This window comes from Anguilla rostrata, chromosome 17 (assembly GCF_018555375.3).
Source record: "Anguilla rostrata isolate EN2019 chromosome 17, ASM1855537v3, whole genome shotgun sequence".
NCBI classification, from domain to species: domain Eukaryota; kingdom Metazoa; phylum Chordata; class Actinopteri; order Anguilliformes; family Anguillidae; genus Anguilla; species Anguilla rostrata.
Window position 1 is genome coordinate 3,995,976 of NC_057949.1, and position 27,955 is coordinate 4,023,930.

Genomic DNA, 27,955 nt, shown 5'->3' on the forward strand with positions numbered 1-27,955 from the left:
GAGGACCAATGTTGAGTTGGTCCTATGTAAATTTGTGTAACTGAGCATAACATAGTGCTCGGTTACAATTATATTCTAAATTTTGGCGTGTGTGTGTGTAAGGGGGAGGGGTTGGGGAGGGGGGTGAGTGCCAAGCACCTTGTGTTCGCTGAGTATGGAAACTGCAGAAAATAATTAAATTCAAAGGCTTTTTAATCATGGAAAAATGTAAAGCATAAATCATAAAGAAGATGAAATTTTGCAGCGAGGCATCAATTTGGGAACAAATTGCTTGAAGACAGGAGCACTTGTCCTGCGTTGAAGCCCTCTTTTTGAAGTTCACTGCCAGCCCAAGTTGTGAAAGCATTGTTCCATCTTAATTACAGTCTTCATTTTTAACGCTATCTGCTTTTAATAACTAATGAAATGCCCTACAGGCATTGACCTCTCCCTCATCCGCCCAGACCTTATCTCCGGCCAGTGCTTGCTTTTCATACATTGTAATGAGTCCATTATATCACCTCTGCCAACTTCTGCTTTTTTTCAGCTCATGACTGATGCAAAACACAAATGGGACTGACAGTCTAGACTTATATCCAAAGTCTTATATCCAAAACCGGACGCTGCCTACTACATTTTTTTCTTCAAGCTAATACTAAGAACCAGGGACAAGTATAGAATTTTCTAAGCAAAAATAATTTCCACATGTATCATGCCTGAAAGAAGCCTAGAGGTTTTGGCTAATTAATGTGTTTTGAAGCATTTGTGGCAACAGTGTTGGTTTTGATAGACATGGTTCAGTGCCCACAAACCACTCCATTATCCTGAAATACATTATTGCTGCACTACAAACCACTATCTCCGTCAAAGACTAAGATATAGCTTACTAACACATCACATCAGTTTGTTTGGATTTGTGTGCAGCTAATTTGTAAGTAGAAAAATAACCACCAAATTTGATCAAAATCATGAAGTAATCTTAAATCATACATGATAAAATGATTAAATAAATCATAGACCAATCCAGATAGATTATTACAACAAAGTAACAAATTACAACAAACTCTCCTTTAAGATGACATGGCAGTTTGGACTAAAACCAAATTTTTTGTTCCAGTTGAAAAAAGGTAGCCTACTGGCTTCCAGAATAACAACAGAAGTTGTTAGTTATCAATGCTAAAGGTAATGGATACATCATGAGATCAGTTTCACAAACAATGATATACCCAGAGGTAAAATATACCAGAAGAAAGAAAGAAAATAAAGAACTTGCTAGTACATTTTAAAACACTGGACCTTAGTCGCCATTAGCATGTCTGATATTAATCTCCTGCTGGGGATTGGAAATTATTGAGGAGGATGAAAGCGGCTTCTTGCTTCTCCATTCCCCAGAGTCATTAAAAATAAGCCCATGTGCGGATTATTCAGAATAAGAGCGCGAGAAAGCTGTGAAAATGCTGATGTCATCACTAGATGATAAGTTTTGTGAAGTATGTAAATTTAACTTCAAGTTAAAGCAATTAGTTCTTGTCAGAGCATATTGAGAGATTAGGTGGGTGGATACAGCAAGCATCGGTTCAGCATGCACACTGTTCATTTATAATTCATTTATGCGTTTGTAATTAGTAAAGCAGTTGTGTAGAGGCGATCAATGCTGCATGAACACATTTGTCATTTATAAACCAATTGTGGTGAATAAGAAGGTACTGCATTAGCTACAAGTTGTTGCTCCATTAGCTTGCCTTCAAGACTCTCTTTAAAATATCAGTTATTAAAAGAATGAACAATTTGATTTAGCAAAACACAAGAGACATTGACTGTTACGGCCGGCTCAAAGGGCCGCAACTCATACTACAGGGCTTATATTGGGCCACAGGCAGGTGGAGGCAATCAAGCAATTAGGTATTACCTCCACCTGCACTACCCAGGCACTACATTGACATTGATAATAATATTAGGAATTACTATTGCTGTTTCATTACTTTTTTAATTTAATCTTTACATATGATTGCAAAGCCCCATGTTCAGCAGCCAGTACTCCAATAAACAGATGGCACACTGTTACCTCATCCTTAAGTGTACCTGCTAATGTGCTAATTTGGTACTAGAGAAAGCACTCCCATTATATTGAGTGCAATTAAAAACAATTGCGCTGTTTAATTAAGCCTAAAAATATATTTCTTTCGGTTGATACAGTATGTAGTACACAGGCATTTCTACAGTTCAGTTTTGGTTTAAAAAAATGGCCAAAAAAAAGAGCTCAATGCCTCAAGTTTTCAGCTGGCAGCTTCATTGAACAGTACTCGCCAAACATCAGTTTCATCTTCAACAGTGCAGGGATGAAGTTTCAAATAAAAAGCCACTTCTGAAACTGGCAAACACAAAGAAAAGGTTCAAATGAGCATTAGAACACAAAGACTGGACTGTAGATAATTGGAAAAGGGTATTATGAATGGCATCCTGGAGTCATCTATGGGGATGAAACTGATGACGAGTACTATTCAATGAAGCGTCCAGCTGAGGACCTGTGAGGCGTCTGTTTCTCAAACTAGAGACTCTAATGCACTTGTCATCTTGTGCAGTTGTGCATCTGGGCCTCTCTTTCTGTCCAGGTTAGATCTAGTCTGCTCTCTTCTTTCAAAACAGTAATGCACACCTTTGTATGAAATCTTCAGTTTCTTGGAAATCTCATGCATGAAATAGTCTTCACCTCTCAAAACAACAATTGACTGACAAGTTTATAGAGAAAGCTTTTTTTTTTTTTTGACAATTTTTTAAATCAAAATTGAACTTCAGTAGATACTGTGGCAACAGAAAGAAATATATTTTGTAGCTTAATTAAATAGCACAATTGTTTTCAGCTGCAGTTAATATAATGGGAGTGCTTTATCTAGTAGGCTACTATATTAGCACAAATACTTAAGGATGAGGTAACGCACTGTGCTCTGGAGCAATGGCTTCTGAAAATGGAGCTTTGCAATCAACAGTTATTTAAAATAGTAATTTGTAACATTGTCTTGGCTGCATTTTTGGATCGATTTAATGCTACCTTGGTGAATAAAAGTATCAATTTCTTTTGAAAACATAAAAAAATTCTCAGTGATGCCAAACTTTTTAATGGTAGTGTTTGTATGTCTGTATGTATGTATGTAAGCTATTTACAGTCTAGTGTATAAACAGACTCTGTCCATGAATTACATTCTGGAAGTATCAAAAAAAAAAAAAAAAATGAAAACATGAAATTATCTGCAAATCACAATTAGTTATCTTTACCATACACATGAAGGCCTATCTCAGGAAATCTTCGTTTGGCAACTTCTCGTTGATCATGTTCACAGACTGACGGTGATGATTCCCGCTCACAGTCAATGCCAACCAAATGTTTTGCACCTAAGTTCCTGTTATCCCACTGGAATGCATTTTATATATTTTACCATTTTATTTTGGAAAGGTATCTGCAAAACGTTTCTCTTCTCCCACAATGCACTCGTCTTATTTCCTCTCCCATGATTCAAAGCGGTCTGAATGGTCGAGCATTAGGCAAGATGGCGGACAGACCAGGTAAGGTTTTAAGCTAGTTGAGCATAGTGAATGGATTGAATAGGTTAAATGTGTCTTTTTATAGTAATTTTTTATTTGTTGTATACTACCAGTTACTCTTTCACTGACATTCGCCATTTAAGCTGGTTTTATTTTGTGCTTAGTTAAATGTAAATGATTGTTAGGAGGCCGCATCGGAGACCTTTCCTTGCGAGTCAGGTCAAGGACTTTGCTGTCATTGTCAGTCAACATAGCTATGTGTAGCTAACGTTAACAAATACAACTATAAACGATTCGGCTAAATATATGGGAAAAACTATTGACGCAGTCCTGTGATATGGTTGATTCCAACTGCGTACTGTTAAGCTGGCTAACTAATATTAGCCACTTTGCTTTATTAACAGCATAGCTAGCTTCCAACTTGGCTAGCTAATATTAACTACTTGGCTACTTCCTTGCGCCGTAAGTGTGCTACCTAACGCAAAAGTTTGCGATGTTATAATTATAGAAAAGCTTAACAGATGGCCAGTTTCCTTTCCCTCAATGCACATGATATGCAGTAAGATCACTGGTCTTATTTGTCTGGTGGCTGTTGCGCTAGTTCCCTTTGCTCCACGCACTTGCTATGTAGCTGAAATGCACTCTAGCTAGTGTTTGTTTTGCAAGATGTTATTAATTCAACCCACCTCGTCGAGAGCTCGCTAGATGTCTTGGTAGTGAGCGAGATATTGGATACTATATGATGCTGGTACGGTGCATAACGGACACAAATCAGCTATCGGCACTGTTGACATTGGACAACCTTTGTGCAATAATTCTGCTATTGATCTGGTTGTCTTTTGATAGTCTCTGTAATTACACGATTTCATTTTTGCGACTTAACGGTCATTTAGAAAGCATTTTGCAGCGCGTTGCAAAACGTGCAAACCATATAGGAATCTAGTCTTCTTAAGGTTGGTTATCTAATACTTAATGAAGCTCGCTCCGCCCTCCGCTCTACAGCATGTCACATTCTTATCCTTTATCAACTTACCGTTTAACCATCCCAATGTATTGTGACTCAAACCTGTTTTGCAGTGCCCGTGACCGAGAAGAGGCTGCTTGATGTCAAGATGGGAGAGCTCCCATCCTGGGTCTTTTCAAGGGACTTCACGCCCAACGGAATCCTTTCCTCTATCCGCAGAGGTGAGCCCTGGAACTCTAATGCGAGCTTTAAACTAAAAGTTATTGATCAAAAATAAAGTTCAACTTGTTTTACGTTGTGGCTGTAGAGACATCTAAAACCCGTCAAAGCACCATAATCAAAGATTGTTCGTTGAATACCTACAGGGCACGACAGATATTACAATAAGTACATCAACGTGAAGAAGGGTGGAATCGGCGGCGTTGCCATGTTACTAGCTGGTTATGTAGCCTTGAGCTACCTCTGGGAGTACGACCACATAAGTGAGTGTTTGCCGTTTCACGGGTCTTCCTTTGCGTATTGATGCTCCACCATATGTTTGTAATACAGATGACATTAGATCAAAACAAAATTCTGCTTCCTCAAATTTTAGGACAAAGTGTGTTGTGTTTAGATCGAGACTTTAACTATATTGTTTGTTTTGTTTTTTTTAAGAGCATGACCGTTGGAGGAAGTACCATTGAACCCCACCCACTCTGCTGACAGTGACCTCAGGTTCTCTTGCCACACCTGTATGCTTTCTGCTTTGTGTGAAGTATACCTGTGACCAATAAAATTTAATCACCCCAGTGACATGGTTATTTGGTTGTTTCCATTAGCAACAGTTTATCTTCTCTTAAATTGTAGGCTTTTTTTCATGCTTTCACATGAATATGACTAATGGAGATTGTTAACAAATCAAGAGGCAGATGGGTTGTCAGTTACAAATCTGTCCACAATCAATTTAATGGAAAGACCTCAATATTAACAAGTGGGGGGGAAAGCTTAAACACCGTTTTGACCTGAGGTACCATGTTGGAAATGTTTGCACAAGAACCTTTGCGTGAGAGTTTTTAACTTTGGAATTGCTAAAAACAATTAAGTGGACATGAAGCACACCACTAGAAGATAAATGGGCTGGCTACGTTAACTCTGCCTGTTAAATTAAGTCTTTACCCAGAGTAAAACGCATATGCATATTATGAACAGGTTTTTATTCGGCCAAGTGTACAATTCGCTCGGGCAATGCACACCAGTATGAAAATAAGCCCACCACACCATTAAAAAAAAACTTTTGCCCCAGTACACGACCATCTGCTTAAAAACATCCCCATGTATTGCATGTCAGTTCCTCTTTATGGTCCAAAGTGAACGTGGCAATGGGGATGCACAGCATATTCACAAGAGGGGCTTTAACCAAGTCATGCAGTTTCAAAGCTCCACAGCTGCAGAAATAATTGGTTGGTGTCCAGTTGTACTGGGCAATTGTGCTAGAAATAGCAAGCCAAGTTGTATAGGTATGAGCACCATTGGCCACATTCTAGTAAAGACAGAATTAAAGAGGAAAGACTGCATGTGCTAATCGTATCAGGCACTCCTATAAACGCCAAAATAAGTTGGTTGCTACTAATGAACTTTAACTAGTTCCATTTCATGAGTTATATTTTCCAGAAATCATGGCTGCCATGAACCAGTCAGATTGCAGTAATCTATATACACATTAAACAATGGCTACAGAAATTAAATTTGGCACGTTTCAGTAGTGAAAATTTTTAAGTATGTATCCATCTTTCATTTTATGTGATGAAAAAATTTCATAGCATGTTTACCTTCTTGACTCTGCTGTGTTGGACGTGTAGGTCCAAGTTGATGCGTAAAAATGAATGTGCAATTAAAAAGCAGGTGTTAAAATACCAACCCTAATTGGTGGTATGACTGCCTGGCTCCCATTAACCAATGGGATTATTGGTATTATTATCTTGAATTATTTTTTTAACCAGATAACATCTACAAAATCCTTTCAATTTTCCATCCCATTTTTGTAGTAAATATCTAAGCATGTACAAGAAATTTAACTACCGTCCAGTAAAGCAATTAAATTTGCTAGTTTTTATTTTTGAAATTACAAGATACAAATTGACTGTAATAGTACTTCATTGCTGGAAAGCACTAGAGCTGCCAACAAAATGTGTCCTGTACTTGAAAACGTTGTCTTATGCAAGTTATAACCCTGCAATAGCGGAGAGACAAAGAACAGCCGGTAGCTTGAGATGACGATACAATTACTTCTTTCATCACAGACAAAAAAAAAAAATTACAATAAAAAAAGATCCTGAAATGGTTCAGGGTTCCGGAACCCAAAATAGTTACAAATTCACTCATTGGCTGCGAGCGGTTTCTGTTCGCACCTTCGCCCAGGGGGCTGTTTCACCGTTCCGCAGCAACGAGAATCACCAAATCCTCGGACTTCCGCCGCCATTTCCGTTTTCAATGCTTACTGGACTGGGGGCCGGCACACCCAGACGTTTCGCCAGCGCTGCTCATGGGGGTCCCGGTCCCCGGGTCGCTCGGGGGGGGAGGGGGGAGGGGGGGCGAAAGCTTGTCCGGTGAGTCGACGGGTGCTACTGCCCGCTCAGGAAAGCCAGGTGTCCCTTTGTACATTTGTTGGCGTAGTGTCCCTTCTCGCCACACTGAGGAGATCAAACAAACAGAAGGAGCGTCAGCGCTAAAAGCAGCAAGCGTAGCCTCGCAAAGGAACTTACGCAAAACGCCGGATCTCTGCCGTTACAATGCACCGAAGGTGATTAGTGAATATAAACTTTAATAATGAAAATGTAATGCTAAATATATAAGAAATCCAATTTAATCCTTTTAAAATTTTATATAGATATGTTTTTTTTTTAAAGGAAGGTATGATGCATAGATATACATTTTTTAAAAGAAGGATGGTATGATCCATTGATATACATATACATTTTTAAAAAGATGGATGGTATGATCCATAGATTTATACATTTTTTAAAAGACAGATGGATACTGATGCTGGATACCTTATAGCAGGTGACTTGGTCCAGTGGACGGGGCCCTCTGTTGCCCATGTTATTGTGGGAGTGCATTGCCCCGAAGGTATGCTGTGGCCTCTGGTGGTTGGAGTTCATGTTGGGGCTGGTTAGCTGGATGAGCGATAATGAAGACCTGTTCAAGGGCTGGATGTTCTGAAATGGAAAGAAAATTAAAAGGAAAAAATTGAGGATAAAGACTTTATTAGTAGAAACTTTCTTTTTTTTAAACCGTTGTGCTGAATAGGTGCTCAACCCAAGATGATTTTATTTTTTGGCCATTAGACATTGCATTGTACACGAGAAGAACAGGACAGTTCCTCTTCATCCTGAGCCTGATGCGGCGGCTACATTCGTTATCATTGGCCGTAGTCAGTTTTCAAACAAGAAGACCTTTATTTAGACCTGAATGCAATGTGTGATGTTAAGAGGCTGTTGGAGCAAGCCAACAGACACACAGGTGCCTGCACCAACTACGGGAAAAATCAAACTTCAAGACACTGTACCTTTTGAGCCTGTGGCTGCTGCGGCAGAGGCGGTTGTTCTGTTGCACCCAGAGGAAGCTCAAAGCGTGGGCTAAAGGAATGACATCAATTGAACAATTTAACAGCCAATCCGTATTCTACTCTCTCAGAACACAGAGACACGTTCACATCTGGCTGTACCGGTAACCACAAATCAGAATCATCGTTTCGAAAATGCGGCAGTCCTGCACATCTTAACGCAAAAGGGGGAATGAGGGGAAAATACGAGAAGGAAACGATCCGGACTCACTGCATGAATTTACAAGAGCGGCCTTCCGGACAGAAGCCGACCAGGTAGTTGACGCAGATGACCCTCCGCGTGTGCCTGTGCCGGCAGTCAGGACCTGAGGAAGAGGAGGAGCAAATGAGAACAGGACTCGTAACCAAGCAACCTCCAGGCAGCCGCCCTCGAAGGCAGGATGATGAACAAGCAGTCTGGAAGAATTTTCAGGGCACAGTTGGAGCAATTTAAAAAGGGACTCTCCACTTGGCAGGGGTTAACTAAAATACAGAGAATGGTAAATTAAGAATCTCGTAATTTCCTGTTTGTGATTTTGTTTTGAAATGCACCTGCCATTGATAAAAATTTTGAAGTGCATCTGTCCATATCATATAGTATGATAGGATTTGTACATCAATGTAGAAAGCTAACTTGTCTTGGACACGGTTTGTGTGCTTTGCCATGTTTTTTTTCTATAGGTATTGTTACAAACACATTTTGTAGAAAATTTTTACTTCATCATTTAACATCAAGCCTCTTTAATGTCAAGTTTGAAGGAAAATGAAGGAGACCAGGAAATGGTTTAAAAATCTAAAAGAGGAGTCATGCATATATATTGCTAAATTTATTAAATAGCATGCAAATGTGCATAAGGGAGAATGAACATACATTTTTGTGTAGGCTAATACAATTCATTGTAGTTAAGAACTGTATATGCCCAGTTCTACAGTTAACTGTATAATTGTAGTACCTGTTGTTAATGGCACCCACAAGCAGATATTTGTGACAAAAAAGGTTGATCTCTTATTCATCATCAAATTTAGACAATATATTCATGACCCCATCTTTGAGATCATAAGACTGATCAAAAATATACCCTGACATACCTTGAGCTGTTTTTACTCAATATTTGTTTCTTTACAATACGTTTGGTTTTCACGATAACAGGACGGAGTGTAGCATAGTGGGTAAGGAACTGGGCTTGTAACCGAAAGGTCGCAGGTTCGATTCCCGGGTAAGGACACTGCCGTTGTACCCTTAAGCAAGGTACTTAACCTGCATTGCTTCAGTATATATCCAGCTGTATAAATGGATACAATGTAAAATGCTATGTAAAAAGTTGTGTAAGTCGCTCTGGATAAGAGCGTCTGCTAAATGCCTGTAATGTAATGTAATGTAACTTACCGTGTTTACAGAATCCTCTGTCATACCATGGACAATCTTTGATCTTCGACTCTGGGTCAATGTGTAAGAACGGGCATTCTTTGTTACTGCACTCTCCTACAAAGGAAGAGTTGGAATTATGGTGGGAAGGCCAAAAATAAAACGGGCAGGAAAACTGCATTTGCTTGACTCGACAGAGTCAAGATTTAGATTTAGAGTTAGATTCAACTTTATTGTCATTGCACAGAGTACACGTACTGAGACAACGAAATGCAGTTAGCATCTAACCAGAAGTGCAAAAGAAGCAGTAAAGTGCAGTAAGGTGTATGTACATAAGTGAATAAATATGAATACAATATTGATAAATATGAATACAATACAATGTGATATAAATAGTATAGACAGTTATAAACAATATAGACAGTGGATCGGTATAAATATGATAAATATATTATTAGCAAGGTGCCACAGTGCAAGGTTCGTGAAGCTCACAGACCGAATTTGGAGTAGAAATAGCATTCGGGCATCTTGGTCATGTCGTACTCATGCAGAAACTCGCACTGGTCCCCCTTCTTGCAGAGTCCCCTCAGCCAGTGTTTGCACACCACAGTTTTCTCTCCACTGATGTGACGGAAGGGACACATCCCTCCTTCAGAAAGCAATAAAAAGCAAATCGGGAAAAACAACCCGATTGTTATGCACTGGAGATTTTGTTACCACTGTTAGTCTGTGCAATAGGGCCATCCTCTACAAAGTATATACTTTTAAGTAAGTAAAATTCCATTATTGTATGGACTTCATAGTCCATACAATAGTGGAATAGGAAATGAATTAAAAAACATGAATTCAATATTTACCAAGCAGCATAAACTAATTTAATATTACAAATATTTTATTTTTATTAAAAAAGTTTTTCATACACAAACTAAAATTATAAAATTAAAAAAGCAAAGTTCTTGTTTCCAATACTGTCAAATTCAATACTGTAGTTCTGGCTGCATTGTTCAGTGAAAAATCGGTAAAATTATAATTAGGAATTAGGGATTTAGGGATCTTCAATCATATTCTTAAGATGTAACATAGTCCATTAAGGGTGAATTATAAAAATAGTTTAAAAGCATGATGGTATACAAGGTACACAAAAAATGTCCTTACTTACACACGTGATCTTATAATATTTCAAATGCCGCACAGATGACGAGGTAGCTAGTAAATGCATCTCATTAACGCGTCTTAAGTAGTAACTCTAACACGTACCTTTTAAACACGTACCTTTTAAGCACGTAGCTTTCAGAAAGAACTCACACACCGCCGCTCCTGATTCTGAAAAGCATTTAGGAATGTTAAAAGATACTCATATGGCGAAATTGACAGTAAGTGCAAGCAGCAATTGAAGCTGCATCTCAGATATGTGATTTTGTCTTCACTTCAACTTGCTACCAGGAGCGCTGCAGATATTTTTAATCACCATCAACTACCATCTCAGCTAACGTGAACTTCAGGTTTGGCGAAGTTACGTAGCTTTGTAATATTACTGTCAAACACAATATAGGGCAGACCAATTGCAAACCACCACCACAAACATTATGAAAGTTAGGTCGCCAACAACTGTTATACATCAACTGCCGCTAGCTGACACTGGCTGTATACTTGTTGCAGACTAGCTGGCTACATAGTTAGCAAAGTGAAAACTAGATAAAGGAGTCAGTGTTGATGCAAGGTAATGCTTGCGAATTTACTGAACTCGTTACCAACTTGTAAGCTGAGTCAATGTTATGTGCTGGCGCGTAGGGCTTGTTGAAATCATATTTTAAGCAGAATTAGCCAGCACTAATGCTTTTAGCTACGATATTTATAACGTCACTTACTGTCCATTCCAGGGAATGGCAGAGGCTGGGCTCCTAACTGCTGTTCCACAGCAATCTCCAGATCAAATTTTATATGATCCACTGAAGAGATTAATTCCTGCATTTTCGATCAGTGATGATAGCTAACCAATCAGACAGAAATCATAGGACATATGCGAACTGAAAGCTACGAGAATAGCCAAGACGAACGAGTTAGCACCAGTTAGCAAATTGTAGCTTGCTACTTTCCGCTCACTCTCGCTCAACACTTCCGATTCGAACTCTGGCCTCTGAACTTCCACTTTCTACGTAGACCGAAAAACACGCCCTCTGCCCAAAAGTTAATTGGCTTTTCCCCTGGCGATAAAGTACATTGCTCTGGCCATAAACATGACCAGATAATAACAATACATGAAAGTACGCCTCTGCCCCACACAACTTGATATATCTCGATGCTTGAAAGCAGAAATGTGAAGGTAGCAGCTAATATAAAAAAGAAAGTAACTTCCGGTAAGCGCGAGAGCTGAAATTTTCAAAATAAAAGTTTGATTTCACGCTTTTCTGTGATTATTTTTTTCGTAGTATTGAACGCAAAAACACCATCCATTTACATTTTGTTTAAATTAAAATAATTTCGTAATTTGTAGCACACTGCTTGACTGTGTTCTATTGTATTTACACATGAATTATTTATCTGTCTATAAATATATTAAATCTCCACTCTGCAGTCAAAATTATGTTTTCTATTCTGCAATTGTATATGTACAATCAAATTATAATTCAAGTGTTAATTGAGTGTATAAATTATAAATAATAGTAAAGAGGTTTAGAATTACAGACACTGTGTCTGTTATGATTTATGTAAATCCATAGTAAACCAATGAATGCATTTTGGGGTAGAAATAGCACAGGTGGGTAACATAATGACACTGCAGCAACCCCTGTGGTTAATTCAAATATTGTTTACATCCGTCCCCCAAGAAGCCATTGCAAGGTGAAACAGTTTCTTGTTTTTGGTAGGAGCTGTAAAGAAGTAGCTGCCATGTGCCAAGTGGAGAGTGGCTAGTTTAGCTAGTTATTGCATCCACTGTGATAGCAACTGAACAAAATTTGCCAATATGTCAAAACAATTGTTTATTGACTTCTTGAACATTCTCAATGCAAACTGAATGTATTAATGTAGCACTCCTTGCTATATTTTTTCCTTAGATTTAGATGGCATGCAGTCACAGCCAATATACTAGTAAAAACTGTCTCAGACATCCCCTTTTGGGCTCACACTGATAATACAAGAATATAAACTTGATTGTTTTGAGGAAGATACTGTCTCAGCATTATGGAAAAATAGATTTTTATGTTTTTGTAACCTCAGATGTGTGCCGCTGTCTTTTTTTGTGACCTCATATGCTTTACTATCGGAGTGCTCCAACTGTTCCCTGAAAACTTACCAACTAGCAGGCGGTGGTTCACAAATACCAGGGACAAGCAACAATAACTTTTAAAGAGAAACAAGCAACTTGCCAGCATCCTACAGATTCAACACTAATATAAAAAAATATTAATTTAATTCAATTTAATTCTTGGAACCGATCCTCCCCGAAAAAGTACATTGGACTTTTTTTTTGCCAGATCGATAGACCTCCAGACTTGTGGACTATCCCTCCCCTTCGAGATTCCTCCTGGCAGAGCTCAGTGTCTCAATATAGCTGTGAGTCATACCACACTGCACGGTTTATTGATTAATATCTTAATCCACCATCTTAAAAACATCCCTTTTCCATCAAAGATACTGACCATTCTTTGATCAGATTCACTCTGTTACCTTTTGTATTTATTCAAAATAGATGGCTTATAAACCAGTACTGACAATTCTGCAGGACTGAGGACAGATGAAAGCACAGTTCATGAACATCCTGAACATATACACGTCCCATCTTGCAGTTACTAGAAATCATTTGGACCAGAAAAAGTTTTCCCAATGGGATTTAATGGAAGAGAAGGGTAATACAATTGTTTTTCATTAGTTGATAGTTGTGACGGTACGGGTGCTGGGACCCAGGCGCAGAGTGGAAAAACACGAAACTCAAAAGGGAGAAAATTAACAAAGACTTTACTAACACAAGGTGAACAAACAAGGAACAGACAAGGCCACAATGGGCTAAAACACCAACTCAAAAAATAATCTAATGAAACAGAAAACAGGAACTCAAAAACACAGACAGGGCAGAACACGGGAAGGCAGAGCACAAGGGAAGGTCAAAAACACAAGTCAGGAACAAAATACAGGCAGGTGAAACACAAACTCAAAAAATAATCTAATGATACAGAAAACAACAAGAACTCAAAAACACAGCCGGGGCAGAACACGGGAAGGCAGAGCACAAGGGAACAAGCAGGTACATACAGTTTGCAAAATCGGAAACAAACACAAAAGAAACACCAGAAAATACATACGGGTCAGGAACAAAACACAAACGGGTAACAAACGCAGGCAGGTACAAGAAAGTCGGGAAACAAACACAAGGCAGGTACATGAAAGTCGGGAAACAAACACAAGCAGGCAGGAACATGTATGTCAGGTAACAAACACAAGGAACCAGCACCCGAGTCAAGGGAACAGAGAACTTAAATAGACAGGGGGGTGACAAGACACAGGTAAACTCAAAAAACAATCAAACCAGAAGGAGGGGATAACAAGACACAGGTGGGAACAATGATGGGATAACGAGACAACCAATAATACAATTAACAGGGGGGGAACAGGACACAAAACAGAAGTGCCGCCATCTGGCGGCCCAACAGGGAAAACGCAGACAGGAGTACACAGGACCATGACAGATAGTACCCTCTTTTGATAAAAATACAGGTAAATAGCTACCCCCAGGCTAATACTGGAAGTCTGTATATGTCTAGGGAATAAATTGTGTGAGTCACTGTTTTCTCTTTGTCTCAACTTTTTATTTCTTTTTTTACTGGTGTGTATAACTGCTGGAATCCGTAACATAGTGATGCATCTTTTTTCCCAATATTAGCATACACATTTCTGACAGCTCTTATACTCTATACATCAGAGAACATATATATTTATATATATTTATAATTTAATTAAGAAAATTATAATATTTCTGCTTTAAAAAAAAAAAAAAAAAGGTCTTGTTTAATTTATTTGATTGTTGCTGGGCTGATTCTTGGGATGGACTCTTGATTTTTCTAACGCTGTGTAATATGCATGCTTGCCACTGGGGGGCGGGCTTTGAATGTGTTATATCCTTTCTCCAAACATTGCCATTATGAATAAATCCTTACATCCACTGGTGGGGCTGCAGTTGATTCATCACCACATTGAATATTCCTCCCCTCCCCCCTTAACCATAAGTATCATTTTATACATTACTCCTTCCTTAAAAGAACCTCAACCCTCAACCCATTACCCTAGTTCAATATCCTAATTACCCATAAAATCATAGCCTGTGCAGGAATAGAAACTTGATAAATTTCCAATTGGAAAAAAGAACTATGGTGAATGTCATGCTTGTGAATATAATTATGGTAAATATACAATAGAAACAGTTTAAATTGTGATAATCATGGTGAATATCCCATGTAGAAAAAGAACTATGGCACATATCCTGTTTGGGAAGAATAATTGCAATTATGTGTGGGGAAAGGATCATGGTAAGTTTGCTTTTACAGTTTGGAAATGTGTGCAGTGTGGGGTGATAATGGTAAATATAATTATGGTAGATCAGGGTAAATCAGTAAATTTGGTAATCATGCAAATGTCCTGTAATTGAACAGAATTATGATATATATGCTGTTTCGGAAGAGGAGTCTTGGTAAATATGCTGTGTGGGATTTTAGTATGGTAAATATGATCTGTGGTAATGATACTGGCAAAGGGTAAATTTCACACAGACATTAGGAAATATTTTTCACACAGAGAGTGGTCACTGTATGGAATAGCTTGCCTGGACATGTAGTGGAGGCAGAAACACTGGGGGTATTCAAGGCCCGGCTTGATACAGTGTTAGATACTATCTAGCTTTTAGGTAAACTAAGCATTAAGTACAGTTTAGTGGTAGGTGAGATGAGCAGTGTTGGGCTGAATGGCCTGTTCTCGTTTTACGTTATGTTATGTTATGTTATATAATCAGGGTAAGCCATGGTAAATCATGGTAATAATGACAAATATCCAGTTTGGGAACAGAATCATGGTAAATATGCTTAGCGGAAATATGATGAATGCAAATCACAATAAAACATGGTAAGTGTGGAAATATTCCATATGCAAGTATACTCAGGGTAAATATCCAGTTTGAGAAGAGGTCCCCATCAACATATGCAGTGTGGGACAATAATAATGGAAAATATCATAGCATCATAGTAAATCAGGGTAAATATAAATTAAAGTCTGTGTGTAATATAACCATACCTTGTAGGATTAAAATAATGGTAAATATACTTTGAGTCAACAGAAACTCAGTGCATCAAGATAGAACATGGTTATCAAAGTAAGTATTTCATGTAGGAATAGATTCATAGTAAATAAGATGATTTGGAATAAGGCTATTGAAATACACAGAGTGAGATTATAATCATGGCAGATACACTTAAAATGGAATCATGGTGAGTTATGATAAATCAGGGAAAATCATGACAATCGTGATAAGCATCCTGTTTGGGAACCGAATTGTGGTAAAATATGCAGTGTGGGAGGAGGGTACAGGGTGAATATGCAGTGTGGGAGGAGGGTACAGGGTGAATATGCAGTGTGGGAGGAGGGTACAGGGTGAATATTCAGTGGGGGAGGAGGGTACAGGGTGAATATACAGTGTGGGAGGAGGGTACAGGGTGAATATACAGTGTGATTAAAATCATGAAAAAATATACAGTTTGTGAAGAATGCTCGGTTGAAATATGCAGTTTGGAATGAAAATGATGGTTGATATCCTTTGTGGAAATATAATAATCATAAACCATGATAAATATCCCATTTGGGAACAGAATGTTGATACATATCCAGTGTGGGGAGGGGAGCCAAATGAAATAGTGTAGGACTACAATTTTGGCAAATAGGCAGCAAGACATATTTATTGGCGTCAATTGCACAGATAGAGCCTGGATGTATAGAACCACATCAGCTCAACTGCTTCCATATTTACCAGTAGAGGGTGATGGAGATCCTAGGTGTGAAAATAACCTCACAGATATTTTGAGGTTGACATTCAAACTCTCAGCATCCATGAAGAAGGGCACCTGGATTGATGGACAGGCAAATTCCCGATGGAGGGTAATCAAGCCAGACAGAAAAAAGGAAGAAAGCAGGAGGTTACTTCTTTATCCAAACCCAAATTTTTTTAATGTCCTTGCTGTTACAGTTCTTCAGCTGGCTAGCTAATCCCCCAGGGTCAGACCAGACAATGTAGCAATCTCCATATCTATTCAGTGAGAACAGCAACGAGCATTTATCATAACACATGTTAAAATCGAAAGGGACTGAGTTGTCACCGTGTGGGATTCTAAACAATAAAATGACTTAGAAATCCACAAGCACTCATAAATTGTATTTCTCTTTTACCTGCTATGGATGTAAACACCCTCAACTTAAAGCTGAAAGTCAGCTCAAGTTATTGTTTTATTTCGAATCCAATGTGCTCGAGTACCAAGCCAAATAATAAAAGTTAAAAAAACGTCTGGCACTGTCCAAATACTTACACACTGCACTGTATGTACAGTGTGCACACTATCTCCATCAGCTTCATGAATGACAGTTTTCTCTCTGCCAAAATCCACCACCCATTTGATTTGTTGTGTCTTCTATGCAATCTGAGATGTTGCAGTGGCCCGAGACTCTCATTCACCTATAGAGGACAGAAACAAGATGGCATCCTAAGATGGCAGTGAAGATATGATTTCCAAAATAAATCTTCACCTCACTCCCCCGAGTCCTCCTGCAAGCACATACCCCCGGTTAGCAGCAGCTGCCTTTGTTGTTGTCAGGTTATATTTCATAGGTTATAAGGGTGCTGTGATGGAAACTTACTGTGAGGTGCTGACTGTTGCCTTGGAGCCAGACACGTGTTCTGCTAACACGGACAAGCACCTACTGGATTTGCAAATGCATTTGCACAGGTAAGTACATACAGAGCCTAATAAATCCAGTTAAAAGAATTATCCTAAAATGTGGTCAGAAATAATTAATTATTTCATAAAAAGTTAAGTTCAATACAAAGTACTCCCAGTCCTACACATGCACATTGCTGGTTTACATTCTGTAGGTTTACATTCTCTAGGACTGAACAGGTAGCAGCAAAATTGAATCTCTCCATCAGAGAGATGAGCCCATAGATGCGGAAATGAAGGACTACGTATACTATATTCCTTTAGGCAATGGTCCACGGAGTTCCATTCACGTCTGACTTTCTCTTGAAATGCCAGCCTTTTTGTATCTAGTTCTGTCTCTTGGGAGAATTATTCATAGCCATTGTTAATTGACAGATGCCTTTATCCAGCACAACTTACATTGGGAACATTTAGCATTTACACAAAAACGTCCTGTACAAGTGAACCAATTCAAATGACATTTGTCCGTGTATCCAATTTTGGCGCATGGGCGCGTGTTTTTGCGCATGTGTGCGTCTGGTGCGCCAACAAGGTTTTGAAGTCAACTGCTGATTACAACTTCTTAACTGCCACCTCTTATGGATTAACACGAAGCAATCACAGTAAAATGAGCCCGGAATGTTCGGAGTATTTTACCGTCATTGGATTTTTATAGCCAAGCTGTCTAACCATCTCTGACTTAATTACATTAGTGCGTGCATATTATTTACAGCTTATATCCTTCTCAGGAGATTTTGGAACTAGGCCCTGTCAACATTGCTGCATTAACAGGCTGATTAGCATGCTGTGCACAGAATTTCAATGAGCAACAAGTCCCGCGGAAACCTGGGAAAATCAAAGTAGCGACATAATCAGATCGTAGCCTACCTGTGTGGATATCTTTATTGTTGTGTTATTGGCCTCTCAACTTCCTGAAGTGTCGAGCTGACAGCGCGTCCTACTGTTATACAACGTTAAAAACAAGTATCAGGTGCATTGCGGTGAGTGTTTATAGCCAAAGGCTAATTTTCCAACACATGTTCCCAGGTGTGCTAAGAAAACACACGCGAATCCACTTTAAAAATAAAAATATGAACTAATAAGACAGTGTGTGTCTGGGCAGTAGTGAAACAGCTGTGTACATGCGCAGCATTTGTCGTGCGCTAATTCTCTCGGATCCTCCGTTCTTCCCTGCTGAGCAGGCTACCAGAAGTTCTCTCACCTTCGGGTCTTTACGCTGACAGCCGCGGGATTCCCATTACTGCCCGATAGACTTCGAGCTCTTAATGTCCTTTGTCAACTCCCTATTAGCCTTATTAAACAATCAATCATACAGAATGAGCCTTTCCATAGACACGCGCTCTCCCCTCCAGCGCTTGAAGCTTGAGTGTAAATGTTATGATTAGTAATTACTGATCATCGCACCTTTGCTAGCTCAAGAGTACTCTTCATGTGATCCCTCTTCCGTCTCTCCTAACCCCTCTTCTCCCTTGGCAAAAGTGTGGACTGTGAGCATTCTTGTTCGGCAAGGCCTCTCATTAATTTAACTAGTTGATAGCCTATTAAACACTTTCACTTTGCTATTCAGCTAACAGCACGCCCTTGCTTTGTCCTTTCTGCAGAAGCCCCCAGCCTTGCATCAGCTGGGCCTTAAGCCTTAGCAATGTTCAACCAAATTTAATCAGAATTTATTCATAAAATACTTTGGCAATGCGGGAAAAACGGCAGTCCTCCCATTCATTTGAATGGGGGTAGTGCGTTTAGGCTGCGGCAGTAGGGACTGCATGGGGTGCAGAAAAAACTGCAACGGCTGTGCGGGAAGAAGTAGAACCAGAATCAACTTCTGATGTCACGCTGCGGTGGCCAATCATGTAAGCGGAAGGCGCCCACGGGAAGAACAGCCTTGTTTAAATTACCATGTAGCATTCCACTGTTTACCGAGCAACTGTGAAGATATGGAAGAGAGACTGAAATATAGCTGAAACCGGGTGCTATCCAGGCGGAGTTCATGGACCAAACGATGATACTCTCCCAGTTAGGCATGTCAGAAGAGCAGGGCGATGCATCTTCACCACCATGTTCCATTATGACATGACATAACTGTTATGACTCTCAAGGTGTCTAGGGGTAGGAGGGAGTATGTAACATATTTAGTGAAATAAAGTGACCGGGTGAAAAGGTGTTGAGCACATTTGGTGGAAATAATCAGGTCAGACAAGGTTGCAGGTGCTATTAAAGGTGTTATATTATAAGAGTGCAAGTGAAGTGCTATTCACATTTGTACACATTTTTACACAAAACAAAGACACAACTAGGTCACAAGGCCAAGAGACATGGATGTAGCCAAAGAAATGAAATAAACAAAACCAAACAGAGCTAGAACAAAAGATAATCTGCCTAACTAACAAAGAACAACAAAAGACTGCCTATCTAAGTACTCTTACAAACAAGATACATGGTTGGCAACCACCCCTTTTCTAATGTGTCTGTACAAGTTTCCTCCTGCGTGTAGCACCGGTGTATAGAGGCCTCTGTCTTACCTGCCGCAGGGCCTGATCCACACACAGACAACCACACATACACACAAGCAGGGGAACATTCACACACACACACACAAGTCTCTAAATCTCTACATGGGCATACACAAACACACAGCGAAAACGAACAGCGATCAATGACAGAGACAACGAGCGGCAGCAGCCACACAGCTTTTATCTTCCAGAGGAGGGATGTGATTGGTGGAGGCGGGACCAGAATAACGATTGACAGCGGGGACAGCAAATGGGATGATGAATGGCCCTCCTGCAACATTAGAGGGAGAAACACACAGCGACATGGAACGTAACAATAACATAATTGTGGCGTGGGCAGGAACCAAGAGAGTGTTTGGACTGGAATGGTCTGTTAAATCAGACTGAGAGAGAGGGCCAGACACCCCCAGGAAGGAGAACATAAGTAGAGATGGAAGTATGGAAATAGTATGTTAATCACAGCACACATATAGGCCTAAGCATAATATGGAAAGGCCCCAGTGTGCTATGAGAAGATGAGATGAAAGAGGTGTACGCAACCATGAGGGGTCCTGGACTGATAGCACCAGTACAGCACAGAACAGCCAATCAGAGCATTCACATGGAGTGGCAGCACTGGCTGCTCAGCTCACCTGGCAGATCTGTGGTCCTGATCCACTGCCCCTGCACTAACCTATAGGATTAACTGAAGATGTAAGTGCTGGACCTGCTTTTGTATGTAAATGTGCTGGGTCTGTAGTCTGAACATGTATAAGGAGATAAGAGTAAGAGTGGACCTCTGTAGGAGGTTATTCACAGAACTTTCAGATAACCAGCACCTTGTGAATGGAGCAATAATTGTGGAGAGTAAAGCAGTTTACAAAGATATTCTGGAGAGTGACCATTTAAACCCTTTAATGCAAAACAACATTTAGCTCATTTAACACATCAAGGCCTAACTGATTAATTCACTCTGTGTGGCTGGCCATGATAATCACTGTGCAGAGATATCAGCTGCGAAAGGTGCAAATTTTTGTAGAGGCATATGTCATAATGACGTACAGCTCTACCCTTCCTCATTTTTGAAGAACTACGGTGGGCAAGTAATATGAATTTGGAGATACCTCTGACATAGGTGCAGGGGGTGATGACTGAACTCACGTCAAGGAGAGATTTGGGGCAGTTAGCTGCTGTTTCAGCTGTACAGTATTAGCTTGTGAGTTAGCTAGCGTAGTGGACTTACCCTTATGTGCTCTCTGTGGCCATTTAACAACAAGGATCTTCTGTCCTTGTCTGAGGTGGGGAACACAGACGGTGTCCAAAGTACAGGTACGGGAGCGGTGAAATCACAGATCACTGGAAAATTTGTGCTATTGTTAATCACATTGCTAGCTAGCAAGCTTCCTCATTTTCCTCAAACACGGTCAAGCTGGCTAACATTAGCTTACTGCTGTTTTGTTACTGCTGCAATCTGTCATTCTAGGTAATCATATGAAAATAGCATGTCATTGCTATGTTCCAGCATCATATCACTACCACTGCTCCATCTACCATACACACATTATATTGCCACAAGTAGACTACTGTCAACAAATACATAATATACTGTATTTATTACTGGCAGTAATGTGTTACAGGTAAAGTGCATGTTTGAGTCTTTTGCAGTGGGTTAATTAAGCAAATCAATGGAGCTGAAGTCATGAAGTATTAACATTAATTACATTTGATAAATACTTAAAAATCTCACCCAAAGACATGCAACATGCAAGGGAAATTTAGTTCTGCAAAGGACAGCATGATCCAGCGATTTCAGCAAATAAAATGTTCATTCAACTGCACTGACAATAAACATTGAGCTATTTAGCTGGGCTTTGTTGTGATGGCTAAAGTTACACAAGCTTCAGAAGCAGGTGTTCTAAAAAGGACAACACAGAGACTTGAAAAGTGTTCACTGAACACATTTATGTCCATGCTTGCAGAGGAATGACAGTGTGAATGGAGGTAACTGACCCAAACCTTGTAAACAGTAATTACACGTGAAGTGGCTAAAAACCCGACATTGAAAACATTTCTTTTTGAAGTGGCAGTAGTAATGGTAATACTGCAAATTGATTTCTTAAACCAACACAGGGTACTTCTCTCTTTATTCCACTAAAAGTCAAATCAAAATCAAGCAGGTTGTTTCGCTGTTGATGCATCCTTTAGAAAAGCAACAAATTACGGAAAAGAACAGCAGACAAGTGCGATATTTTAGTCAGATAACTTATCGAAATGCGTGGACGTGGAGAACACCCTTATCAGCTCTCGTGCGAGGGAGTGTCAACAAATGTCAGCCATACATTTCTCCTTGCCTGGCTTAAAGCCTTTGTCTCCTCTCCCATAGTTCTCTCTCACCAGTGGTATTCTATTGAAACTACAGGTAGAGAGCTTAGGGAGAACTCATTTTAATCAGGGAGACTGCTTCTATTCTACAAGTTAAAAGTTCATTCTACTGTGGTAATTAATTCCCCTTTAAGGTACGAGAAGAAGTAGTCAATTCTCAAAAATGTAGTCAATCAATGAAGAGATGTGAGCACTGGACTGGTATGTTCGCCTTTCTTAGTCCTTGAAAGTACCTTAGAAGTTGCATTCTGTTACATTTAGAAACTTTTTTCAAGGACGATTTATTGAACCAGCTCGCAAAACATTGCAGTAGTCCATGTGAAAGGCTATAAATACATGAACCATTTCTTCATCATCATGTAGGAACAATATCTTCCTCACTTTAGATATATTACTAAGGTGAAGTAAGGACATTACTGCAGTATTATTAATGTGAGCCTGAAAGTAGGGATATGAATAGTCGCATTAACGTTTTTAACAACCCAATGTGCTATGGCAGTGAAGCCATCTAAATTTAAAGCAAAATTTGAGAACTCATGTTTCAGCGACCTTGGGCCTACTGCCAATATCTATTTTAACCAAATTCAATAGGCCTATATGAGCATTGTGGGTTATCAATGCCTTTATATCCTTAAAACAGGCTTCTTGTTTGGAAAGCTGGACATATTTACATGGTTTAACTGCTATATAAAGTTGTGTGTCATCTTTGAAACGGTGGTAGTTAACCATATAATTTCACCAGCAGTGAGCTTGGTATAGATGTAATCTGTAATCTAATTTATTCGGTATTTGTGCTCTTCTTGGTTAGTACTGCATTATTATCATGCATTGGTGCTTTTGTGAGGATCTCACTGATCTAGGAATGTTGTAGACCAGGTTTTGCACTATTACTCAAATAATTGAAGTGAATGCACGTATTTTCTCCCATATTTTGAGTTACTCCGGATAAGAGACTGCTAAATGAACATCAGTAATGCTTTTCTAAAAAAAGTGTTTTTCTGAAAATCGTCTGTGAATGGATGAGTCCCACAGCCTTGGATGGAATCTGAACTGTGCCCGTGCCGACTGTGGCTGGTTGCTCCATGGGGCAACATGCAATCAGCCATTGCTTCACCCGGGGTATATGGGAGTGTTCTGTCAGGTTCCACGTTTCATCGCTATCTAGTGAAGACTCATCTCTTCAGACTATACCTGGACTAACTACCACCACTCTGTATATTTCACTCTAAATCCCCCCCCACCCCACCTTCATGACACTCGTTACATGTTCCCCCATCCCAGCACTTTTTGGTAATTTGTATTTGTCCTAATACTGTAGCTTGTTCTTCTGCCTAGTTGGCTTTGCAGAGGTTAGGTCACTGTGTGAACTAAACTGTGTTCTTGGCTAGAAATAGCTGTACAAAAAAGGTATTGTATCTTATTGAACCTGTGTTTTGTAGTTGTCCATGACCATGAAATGCACTTTTTGTACATCGCTTTGGATAAAAGCGTCTGCCAAATAAATGTAATCTAATGTAATGTGGTGCCCCCAGCTGGTCAATCGGGTGCCCGTGGACTGCATGTTAAAGCCGCATATGAAAGGTCCTCCTCCGACTCCACCCTGTGCAAGCTTAGCTGTTGTCTGCTGTGTGAAAAGAAGCAGCTGTTGACACCACGGGTTTCGAAGGAGAACTGCGACAGTCCACCCGGTCCCGAAGAAGAAGTGGGGTTTACATATGACTGTCACTGCGGCTGCAGATAATTGCCCATTCCAATTTAGGCAGGGAACTGCATATACTCAGCCCCGCATTGGGTGCCAAATTATTATTTTTTAATCTGTGAGGTGATGTAGAATGTTACACTTGGTTTAATTTGTTGCTTGGAACGATGCAGTGTGGTGGATAGATCGACTCCCCTGAAATCCCCTGACACCCCCCCAAGGCTGCCTCAATCTGGGAAGATTTCAACTTCATGAAGCCTTTGTGTCTCACTGTATTTGTAGCTATAAAATCCAGACCATGGTTGAGTTTCCGCTGAATAAACCACAGGTAAATCTCTGTCAGACTGTCTGTCATTCTTCTGTCCTCCAGCCGCTGGTGCATCCTTACACATACACCGACTGGTTTTCTAACTTAATACTCCATTCTGGTCGGTTGAAATCTAGATGTTTTCAATCGACTGCATCGAGTCTTGAAATATGCTCAACGCTGTGTATGTTGTTTGTTTTTCTGCTGGAGCATGATGCTTAGATGCTGATACATTTCAGAATCAAGTCAGCAACGGTAAAATATGAATTTCGGAGATATGGAATATGAACTTCAGAGTTGTGACTGGTCAACCCAATAGGTAGGAAACTGTAAGTGGCTTAAACAATTATGCATAATTATTATGCAATTATGCAACAGTGTTTGATAGGAAAATAACTTCACAATAGAAGTCAAGGACAACAGGTCATTGAACAGGTTTATCACTGGGAAAAAAAACACAAATGTCCTATTCAGTCCAAAACTACTCATTTGATTATATATTCATTTAAATGACAATTTGTAGCAAAAAAATAAGAGTAATCAAGTAAAAAAGGAGGCTGCATAAATTTAGAAACTACAGTATGTTCTCTGTCTCAGACTCTCCTGTGAAGATGTTCATGCTTTCTCAGCTTATTTTTCCAATTCAGTTTGGAAAGTATTTACCCTGCATCATCATACATCCTACATCAAGAATAAATAAAACATTGTTCAATTTCTCATTCAGTTTTGCAATTTAGAAGCTGAGTACATCACTTAAATGCTCTTGCACATTATTAAGGTCAATTTATCTTCAAGTTCAAAGTCCACCAGTTGGAAGAGGCAGCCTTTATTGACTAAAATACTTGGAGTGATTGCTCTGTGATGACTTTCCCACAGGCTGTAGCCACGTGTTAAGCCTCTGCATAAAATTTATCCTCCCTTTGCTAGCATGTGATACGTGCAGAACTCCCAAGAAGATGATGGCGGTTCTCCTCCTAATCCTCGCTGCTAATTCCACAAATTTGCCCTGCAGGACCTCAATTCTACCTGCACCAACATCATTGGCTCCAGCATGGACCCAGGCCAATCTATCCAACCACACCCTGTCCACATCTGAGACTCCTTGTCTTTTGAACACACTGTACTGTCCGCAGCTATACCTCTAATAATAGAGTCCTCTTCTATCACTAAGTCCTTTTTCGTGGAGGATGTGGCCTCCTCGTTTACCCTGGGAATCATCAATCCTCCCACTCTCAGTGTCATAGGCCAACTCCAATCCCTGCGAAGGCTGGTATTGGCCGGACGGCACAACCTCTGGAGATTCAGCCCCTGTTTGGTATGCAGACCCTTTTCTCTGGCACATGACCTACTGTCACCCTGCTCTCCTCACCTGCTCTGCAGGCTCCCTCCTCCCTTCCTTCTGCATGCGCACTGCCTCTCCAAAGAGACGTGCTAATCAGCTCCTGAAGCTCTACCTATCCAGAACTGTAGAGTCCAGCACGTTTATCGTCGAGATCAGGAATCGTGAGACACTTAATGAGACGAACTCATCCCAAACACTTTCATCCAGAAATTCATTCTGCAACTTGTGCTACCTTAAGCCTTATTTTTTATCTGTGATATATTGTTACCTCACCCTAAGCCTGTTTACTTTACTGCTGAGGCAGAGAAAACAAGCCTATTGTGCAAACTGCACCAACATGGCTCCAAACAGCCAGAGAGAAAAACGAGGAAGCCCTGCATATTACTAATTAGTTGTTCTGCTAGTAGTAAAATACATGCAGCACCCAAAATGAAATTAGATTGCACTGATGTTCACTTAAGGGCAGTAAAGCTCACGAGGAAGCATCTTACAAAACCGCAAAAACTCTTTTCAGCTAAGCCAGCATGCCAAATGTACTAGATTAATTGGCAAGGTAGCAGACTAGCTAAAAAAGCAAAAAGCTCCACTGTCCACAAACAGCAACAGCTGCTTTAACTCTAAGAGCAAATCAAGCTTTGCTTCTTATACAGGTATGTCTCAGCTAAAATATCAGAACTAATATTAATTTAGCATAAGAAACACACAGAACCCAGATGAAGTCTGGCTTACAAATAGTAACAGCAAACATCTGGGTGAAGCAATCAGTCAAGTCACAGTGATGATTTTACATTTTTAAAATTTGAAATCTGACAATGCTTTTTAGTCTTTTTGTCATGATTTCTATGCAGAGGGTGTGGACAGCTACATTAGAGAAGTATACAGTATGTGCAGCAACTGTAGGAGTACTACTGCAGAGAATCATGAGCAGGTGTGGGTACTACTGCAGTAAATCATGTGCAGGTGGGGTACTACTACAGATAAATCATGATTTCAAATTAGAGAGAACAATTGAGAAATAAACAACAAAAAAACAAGATAAGCAAAAATAAAAAAAATTGAAAAAAGCAAAATAATTGATATGTACTGTATGCAGTGGTGCTGGAAGTTGGAAAATTAATTACATTTCATTTTTACTACTGTTAATCACTGAATATTTTCATTTCCCAGAAGAGTTTATGGATGATTCATCAAATTCTTGTTTATTTTAGACAATTGCATCCTCCATTGCACACCAATTACACACCTCATTACACACTTATTGCACCAATATTATACATCCTATTATACCCCATTACACTGTCTAGTACATGTCTATTTCACTCCTATTTTAATCCTATTACACCCCAATTACACACACCCCATATTATTCACTCTATTACACCCATATTATACATCCTATTATACCCCATTACACCGTCTAATACATGTTTATTTCACTCCTATTACACTCCGATTACACCCCTATTACACACATATTATACACTATATTACACCCCTATTACACACATATTATACACTATATTACACCCCTATTACAGCCATACTATACATCCTATTATACCCCATTACACCATCGAATACATGTTTATTTCACTCCTATTACACCCCGATTACACCCCTATTACACACATATTATACACTATATTACACCCCTATTACAGCCATACTATACATCCTATTATACCCCATTACACCATCTATTACGTCTATTTCACTCCTATTACACCCCGATTACACCCATATTATACACTCTATTACACGTTTGTTGCACACATATTATGCACCCTATTATACCCCATTGCATCCCCTGTTACATCCCCAATTACACCCTCTCCATAATACCCCTTCAGTAATTCCCCTGCCATCTCCTGATGCCCCATGAAGGCTCTCAAGAGGCCTGCAACTACGCACACACATGCATATTCAACTATACACAGATATGTGTTTTTGTGTGTGAGTGTGTTCATATGTGTGTGCATCTGTGTGTGTTTATTGTGTGTGTGTGTGTGTGGGGCGTGTGTGTGCATGAGTGTGCGTGTGTCTGTGTGTGTGAGTGTGTGTGTATGTGTGAGTGAGTATGTTCATGTGTGTGTATGTGTGTGTGCCAGAGAAAGACACAGAAAGATTAGCATCATTTCCAGCTGGGAGCCAGCATGGAAGCTGCAGTCTGGCATTTCTCAGCCCCTTTCTCAAACCACGCTCCCCATCCATCCCCGTGCCTGAGAGGAGAGCTGCAGCCTGCGGGGCCACGCCCCCTCCGCCTCCCATTGGCCCAGACGCGCCACCTCCCTCCCCTCCCCTGCCTCATTGGCATTCAGGCAGCGCAGCGTGTGTGGA

At 39.9% G+C, this 27,955-nt stretch overlaps 3 protein-coding genes and 1 long non-coding RNA gene across 6 annotated transcripts in view; 1 reads left to right on the forward strand and 3 right to left on the reverse strand.

Annotated features, from left to right (window-relative positions):
* The window catches only part of LOC135243251 (equilibrative nucleoside transporter 4-like), a 39,996-nt gene extending 36,567 nt beyond the window's left edge, over nt 1-3,429 (reverse strand). For both annotated transcript variants that reach the window (XM_064314938.1, XM_064314935.1), the window contains exon 1: nt 3,253-3,429. The gene's annotated coding sequence lies outside the window, so the exon portion shown is untranslated. The remainder of the gene's footprint in view (nt 1-3,252) is intronic.
* Nucleotide 3,430: 1 nt separating this feature from the next.
* LOC135243253 (ATP synthase subunit f, mitochondrial-like) lies at nt 3,431-5,275 on the forward strand. Its single transcript, XM_064314941.1, has 4 exons — nt 3,431-3,540; nt 4,597-4,704; nt 4,849-4,965; nt 5,138-5,275. Exons 1-4 carry the CDS (start codon nt 3,486-3,488, stop codon nt 5,164-5,166), a joined length of 309 nt encoding a protein of 102 aa, XP_064171011.1. The 5' UTR covers nt 3,431-3,485; the 3' UTR covers nt 5,167-5,275.
* A 1,281-nt stretch (nt 5,276-6,556) lies between these two features.
* cpsf4 (cleavage and polyadenylation specific factor 4) lies at nt 6,557-11,706 on the reverse strand. Of its 2 annotated transcripts, none has more exons than XM_064314939.1 (8): nt 11,298-11,706; nt 10,687-10,752; nt 9,926-10,078; nt 9,451-9,546; nt 8,296-8,389; nt 8,028-8,097; nt 7,513-7,677; nt 6,557-7,152 (listed from the first exon to the last, which is right to left on the reverse strand). In XM_064314939.1, the coding sequence occupies exons 1-8, from the start codon at nt 11,398-11,400 to the stop codon at nt 7,084-7,086; spliced, it is 816 nt and encodes a 271-aa protein (XP_064171009.1). In that variant the 5' UTR covers nt 11,401-11,706; the 3' UTR covers nt 6,557-7,083. The 2 variants fall into 2 exon arrangements, with proteins under 2 accessions (XP_064171009.1, XP_064171010.1); XM_064314940.1 differs by having other exon boundaries at nt 10,702-10,752; nt 11,298-11,703.
* A 4,643-nt stretch (nt 11,707-16,349) lies between these two features.
* LOC135243757 (uncharacterized) lies at nt 16,350-18,876 on the reverse strand. Its single transcript, XR_010326783.1, has 4 exons — nt 18,601-18,876; nt 18,267-18,339; nt 17,320-17,382; nt 16,350-17,137 (listed from the first exon to the last, which is right to left on the reverse strand). It is a non-coding gene; the product is annotated as an uncharacterized LOC135243757 (long non-coding RNA).
* Nucleotides 18,877-27,955: the final 9,079 nt, after the last annotated feature.